This window comes from Arachis ipaensis, chromosome B7 (assembly GCF_059453495.1).
Source record: "Arachis ipaensis isolate K30076 ecotype BB chromosome B7, ASM5945349v1, whole genome shotgun sequence".
NCBI classification, from domain to species: Eukaryota; Viridiplantae; Streptophyta; class Magnoliopsida; order Fabales; family Fabaceae; genus Arachis; species Arachis ipaensis.
In genome coordinates, this window is record NC_142442.1 from 20,652,048 (window position 1) to 20,658,960 (window position 6,913).

The 6,913-nt window shown below is 29.1% G+C and overlaps 1 protein-coding gene across 1 annotated transcript; it reads left to right on the forward strand.

Moving 5' to 3' along the window:
- Window positions 1–4,163: 4,163 nt before the first annotated feature.
- Window positions 4,164–6,635, forward strand: LOC107609473 (expansin-A8). The gene is made up of 3 exons (XM_016311463.3): window positions 4,164–4,387; window positions 4,859–5,171; window positions 5,955–6,635. The coding sequence occupies exons 1-3, from the start codon at window positions 4,240–4,242 to the stop codon at window positions 6,256–6,258; spliced, it is 765 nt and encodes a 254-aa protein (XP_016166949.1). The 5' UTR covers window positions 4,164–4,239; the 3' UTR covers window positions 6,259–6,635.
- The last annotated feature ends 278 nt before the right edge of the window (window positions 6,636–6,913 follow it).

A 6,913-nucleotide genomic window follows, 5' to 3' on the forward strand; every position in this document is an offset into this window, starting at 1 on the left:
ATGTAACCTCCTTTTATCTCAACACATTGTCACATTAAGTTGTCATTTTATTTTAACCCTCCTTTCTCTTTGCCACTCACACCACCATTAAGCTTGACGCTCCTCCCCTCTACCGTTCAGCCCGACGATCCTCTCCCTTCACCGATCAGCTGAACGTGTCTCCCCCTCCTCTCCACTTTCCGACGCGCCTCCTTCTCCACCACCCAATCCGACGCGTTTCCCCCTCAGCCGCTCATCTATCCCTACGCGCACCCCCCACCCTGTGCAATGCGCCCTTGCCAATTATAGGAGAAGAAGTGACATTATTGTGATGCAAGACCGTTCTTTTGCTGCACGCATTTGTGCTTCGTCATGCCTCCCCAATCGCCGCACGCAGCCCAGCGTTGTCGTGCTGCTACAAACAGTCCAATTTCGTCCTCCATTTACGCTGCGGATGTTTATTTTTCATGCAAATGGAATGTTTGTTCTTAATGCGAATAGGATGTTTGTTCTTCATGTAAATGAGATGTTTATTAATACGGAACGACTCATCTACATTCGGAGTTGGTGACAGCGAGAGACGGCGGCGCTTGGGAGCTTTCTCCCGGGCGAGAGGGACTACGTGCTGAGCTAGGTGATGGATGGCGGCTGCGGTGAAAAGGGGGTTTGGATTAAAAAGGGTGTAATTAGGTCAAAGTGAAATTAAGTAAAAGTGATGAGTTTAGGATGAAAGTAAAATTGGATGGTTAATAGATCTGAAATGTGATCCGTCTGTTCACGTTATTCACATCTTTCCCAAGCGAGATTATTTTTTTAATTTCTTAAGATTTTTTTTTAATTTTCTTATCCGAACAAATTCTTGACATTTAGCACCCAAGTGCCATGCGTTCTCATGATTAAACGATAAGAATAATGTTCTGTATTCTTTTTCATGACTAAAGTATCTATTGTTAAAAAAATAGAACTGATAAACGACTCATTGGATTCATTAAGTCTGCTTATTTAAATTTTTATAGATTGAAACCAATGCAATGAGTCAATTGTATATCAAGTATATATATCTAAGTTTTAAAAATAAATTTGGTCCATTTAAAAGAAGTTTGTTTGACTAAATTGATCAGTCTATTTATTTTTATGTTTTATTTTTTTGTCTAAATAACTGTTTTCTAAATAGATAATTTTTCATTAAAAAAAATTGAGCTAAAATATTAACCTGAGCCAAATTTTTGTCTTCTTAATAAATTATTAGGTTTGAAATTGAGATAACAGTTTCGTTAAAACTTAAAATATTTGGATTAGATTATTAAAAAGTAAAAAATAAAACGGGTTAAATAATTTAGCACATTTATTTTTCAGACTAACGATCGTTCAATATAAAATTCGTTAAATATTTTATTTTTCACCTGTTATTTTAGAACTAAAAGTGCGTTAATTGAAGCTCGATTCATTTTGACCGTCCTAATTAAAAATGATGATTATTCTACCACTAATTTACTGTAAGCATTTTGTGGAACGTAAAATATTTAATTTAAAGTTTTAAATTTGTTCTACCTAAAATGAGAATAGTGCTCTTAATACTTAAATAAGAGAGAATGAATAACTTTTTTATTTTTCTTTAAATAGAGAGAATGAATAGTTGAATTTGAATGTATGTTAATTATTTTGTTGGTTATTATAGTTTTATCAAATTTTTAATTAGGTCTTTATACTTTTATTTCTTTTTGATTGGGTTCTTACACTGCTTTAATTTTGTAATTAATAAGTCCTTTCTAGTGTAAAAAATATTAGAATTAACTGAATATTTCTTCACAAATTGAAGATATTTATAATTAAAAATTTAATTAAATCTTTGACCACATGTATTTTGGTAAAAATATTATGTTAATTTTAACATTTTTAACATGAAAAGGACGTAATTACAAAATTAAAAACAGTATAAGGACTCAATTAAAAAAAAAAGTATAAAAACCTAATTAAAAATTTGGTAAAACTGTAAAAACCAACAGAATAATTAAACTAAAATTAAAATATAGGTTAAACTTTTCTCGAGTCTTATTTGTTTTCTTAAGAGTTTTCTCTCCTATTTTGTTGTTACAAAATGACAAGCTCTCGTCTTTCAATCAATATATATTTATATAATCATATTAAATATACACTAAAATTAATTATTAAACTTAATTATTAAAATAAAATATATATTAAAATATAATATACACATTAAAAATAATAAAATTACATATATATTTATACATAAAAATATAATAACTGATTTTAATAATTAATTTTAGTATATAAATAACATTTTTAATATTTATATTATAAAATAAGGTAACACTTATGTTGGGTCACCAGGATGAAAACAGATTAAAATGTGAGAATATAATTCCTTAATGAAAAGTTGTCAATTATAGAATAAATTTCTGATCTATTTCTGTTTTACACATACCAGCTTGTCTGTCTGATTTCCAAGAGAATCAGTTGTATTGTATCGCTATTCCAATATTTTATTTATTTAAATCATCATATATGACTTTTCTATCTCAAATATTGAACAGTCTATATAATCTGATCATGACATATGCAACAACAAAATTTCCACATAATCTAACTTAAAAAATAAAATAAAATCTCAGTAGCTAGAGGCATGTCAAGTAATTATTAGCAATGATTCTCTTTCCTCACACAAAAAAGGTTCAATTTAGGGCATGTACCCACCCCCAACCATGCACAAATTATCTCAGACCCCATAACCTTAATTGTAACAGACTGGAGGCAAGGCTGTTTTTCGTTAAATAGCTAAACAAGCACTTTTAATTATATTTAAGAACCAAATAGTTAATGAGTAAGCTGTTGCATTGTACTCTATGCCTGTGTGCCAAAGTGTGAACCACATAAAATTTAAGATGAATAATGTTCGAAAAATAATAAAAAAATTTATTTAAACAGTTAAAATTATTTTATTTATTAATTATCATTAGAATAATAATATAATTTTAAATATAATAAATATATAATTATAAAAAATTATGAATATTATATTAAATAAGATAATTTTAATTATTCTTTCCTAACGTTACCGATTTAATTAAGATACTACATATATATACTCTCCTTTTGTGTGCTTAAAAGTGGGAGCATATGCAAAGCAAAATGCTCCCTTAATTAATTCTTAGCTGCTTCTGCTTTTGATTTCCCAGCTAGACAAATGCTACTTCATGTGCTTAGATACGATCATGTAAGAACCTACCATTACCACATATATTTCAATTGAAACAGCAATCATAAGTCATAACCTTTTATCACTTTGGTCCTCCAAAAACAGCTATTAGGAACCACCTAACGACACCTATGCCATTAAATCTATTTAATAACAGCTTTGAAGTGTGAAAAGGAGAAAGACATGAATAAAAGAAATTTATTTAAAAAATAAAAATAAAAAACTCTTAAACTAGTGGCTGTTCAAAGAATATGATAGTGGGTCTATAAAGTTGGGAAGAAGATGGTTGGGGTTGCATGTGATGGTCCTGCCCTACAAGATTAGGGGTTGGGAATCACAACTAGAACCTGCACATGTATGTCGTTTTATCCAAATACACACTTTCATTTTCTTTTTTAATATATTAAATACAATAGTTAGAAATTTTGAATAAGAAAAGTATACCATGAAAATATTAAATAATGTGAACAATGGATATATCAGATGTTCAATTTAATTAGTGTGCAGATTTATTCTAATATTAAGATTTAAGTGAGTAATTTGAAGTGTAATGTGTTTTGCTTGAATTGGACCAATTTTAGAATCCGTTATTCATGTTGTTCAAAAAAATCATTGATTACCTAGTATAATCCTTCTGAATATTGTTGCAGAATGTTTTCAAATTGAGATGGAGATAGAAAATTTTATTTCAATCTCTTATCTTTATTTGTTTTTTTTTTTTGAAAGAATAAAAAAAAGTTTTTTTTTTAATTTACCTCAGTTATTAAATAGAATTTTATGTTATTATTTCTGAATTTGTATTTCAAATACAGCTTTAAAATACTACCAAAGAGAGTATTTTGAGTTATTTATTTTTCATTTACAATATTTAAATATTATATATAAAATATGCATGTTATATTAACCATTATGACAAAAATGTTGGTTATAAATAGAGGTCCCCCCAATTGCATTGAAGCTCACAACATAGCAAACAGAACTTGCAACTTCCCCTGCTTTTCACACTCTCTTCTCTCTTATCAGAAAGGACTAAGAAAATTGGAATGGCACTTTTTACTACTACACTTCTAGTTGCTCTCATTGGTTTACTTATTGGTATCAATCTTCAAGGTGCCATTGCTGACTATGGTGGTAGTTGGCAGGGTGGACATGCCACTTTCTATGGTGGTGGTGATGCTTCCGGCACAATGGGTCAGTTTATTAGAGCTATTTTTTGTGTATGTGTTGATTATATTAACATGATAATAACATAAAGTGTTAGTTTTATACATTTTGTTTAGACTTAGTCATTATTTTTTTCTGATCTTCAACTATAGAAAATATAAAATCTCAAACACAATGTTCTTTAAAAATAACTACATTATTGTTATTGATGGCCAATAAAACTTAATTTTATAATTTGTATGCAGAGTTAAAATATTTTTGCATAGATATTTAATGATATATTACCATATCAGTTACTTACTTATAATGTTAAATATATAATTAAATACGATATAACAAATATTTCTATCACACGTAAATCATTTTTTTAAGAATAAAACTAGTTTATGCTCCATGAAGAATTAATGTGTACCAATATGTATCCTCTAGTGTATTCCCCCTCAAATGGTGGATTTTAAATTAAACTCACCCTTTTGGAATTGGTGCATGATTATGCAGGAGGAGCATGTGGTTATGGAAATTTGTATAGCCAAGGATATGGAACCAACACTGCAGCACTAAGCACAGCATTGTTCAACAATGGATTGAGCTGTGGTGCTTGCTATGAGATGAGGTGTGATGATGATCCAAGATGGTGCAAACCTGCCACCATTATTGTCACTGCTACAAACTTTTGTCCCCCAAATTTTGCTTTGGCTAACAACAATGGTGGATGGTGCAACCCTCCCCTTCAACACTTTGACATGGCTGAACCTGCATTCCTTCAAATTGCTGAGTATAGAGCTGGAATTGTGCCTGTTGCATTTAGAAGGTACAAATTTAGTAACAAAAAAATCATACGTTAAAGAATTAATGTATTACTCTTTTTAAAGGTACAAATTTAGTAAATGGAACATTTGTTTTGTAATAATTGTGGTACCTAATCTAATCGAGTCGCTAAATCATTGGAGTACTTTATTGATATTCAAGTAGAAAATGATATCTAGTCACAAAAAAAAAAGTAGAAAATGATATCTGCATGCTAAAGATGGACCACTAAATTAGACATCATATATTTATATATAAAATATATTATTTAATTTATTTTTTATGTATATTTAATATTTTAATATATATTTTATATAAATAATTAATTTTATAATTATTTTTTGTGTTTACGTAACATAGTTATATATATATATAATATATATATAGTTATGATTTTAGTCGTGTCTAGTAATTTTATATATATTCGAATATTTAAAAGAGTGATGTTAGGAAATTAATTCTTTTTTTAAGTTAATATTAACTAATTTTTTAAAAAATATTTTATTTTAATTTTAAATTATAAATTATTAATTTTAAATTTTAAATCAAAAATCTAATATTAGTTAATATTAATTAATTAAAAATTAAATTTCTGTACTTTCTCTATTTAAAATTATAAAATTTCATCTAAGTTAGTTAGATTGAATTAATACGTAATAAATTTTTTACACCTGCAATGAGTAAACATTAAACTGAAAAAAAAATATCTAGCCTGATTGCATTAGTTTATGATGAGGATTAAATGTATCAAACTTGTTCTAAATTTGTTCAAAATTGGACGTGGCAGAGTGCCTTGTATGAAAAAGGGAGGAATAAGGTTCACCATCAATGGGCATTCATACTTCAACCTAGTTTTGATCACAAACGTCGCGGGTGCAGGGGACATCCATGCAGTCTCAATCAAAGGGTCAAGAACTGGCTGGCAAACAATGTCAAGGAACTGGGGGCAAAATTGGCAAAGCAACTCATACCTTAATGGACAGAGCCTCTCTTTTCAAGTCACCGCCAGTGACGGTAGAACCGTCACAAGCTTCAACGTGGCACCAGCTAACTGGCAGTTTGGTCAAACTTTCCAAGGTGCTCAGTTTTAATTAAATAAAAAAATAAACTTAGTTAAATTAAATTGTACACTCACAATTTTTTGTTAACATGGACTAATCATATGATTAGTTTGTGTTAACAAAATTCATTCATCTCGGAAAGTGAAAAAAAATGAATTAAAGAAGTGTGTGTATGTTTTTGGTTTATTATTATTATTGGTGGACGGAATTAAAGAAGTGTTATTAGGTATTGTTGATTGTTGTTGTAAGTTGTAGCCGTGTGATTTAAGAAGGGCCAGAGTGTTTTTATTGGTCTGGTAAGTATAGCTGAGGTGATTTAATATAACACCCGCTAGGGACTTCTTCACATATGTAATGTATTGTGCTATTATTGGATTCTTAATTTTATAAAATTAACTTTCAGTAAACCTTGGGGTTCATCATTATCTTTTAAGAAAATAATGCTGTCTATTTATTTTATTATATATAATCAAATATTTTAAGGTTGTGTACTCGCTATGATTAGTCCAAAACAAAGATGAACCACTGTATAACCCACAGAGATTCTGGACTAGCTACTCTCACCCATGCATGTGTCCTTAGTTATCCTAAAGTTTCTTTTTCTCAGGTCCAAATAAAAAGACACTTTCTCTTAATTACCAGAATAAAATGCCTTTTCTACTATATCCAAATATATATATATATA

Excerpts from the sequence above, each read along its gene's own strand:
- LOC107609473 (XM_016311463.3), top strand. The coding sequence starts at position 4,240 with ATGGCACTTTTTACTACTACACTTCTAGTTGCTCTCATTGGTTTACTT. Across the intron at positions 4,388-4,858 it reads TGATGCTTCCGGCACAATGG|GAGGAGCATGTGGTTATGGA; the intron begins GTCAGTTTATTA and ends ATGATTATGCAG. Across the intron at positions 5,172-5,954 it reads GTGCCTGTTGCATTTAGAAG|AGTGCCTTGTATGAAAAAGG; the intron begins GTACAAATTTAG and ends TGGACGTGGCAG.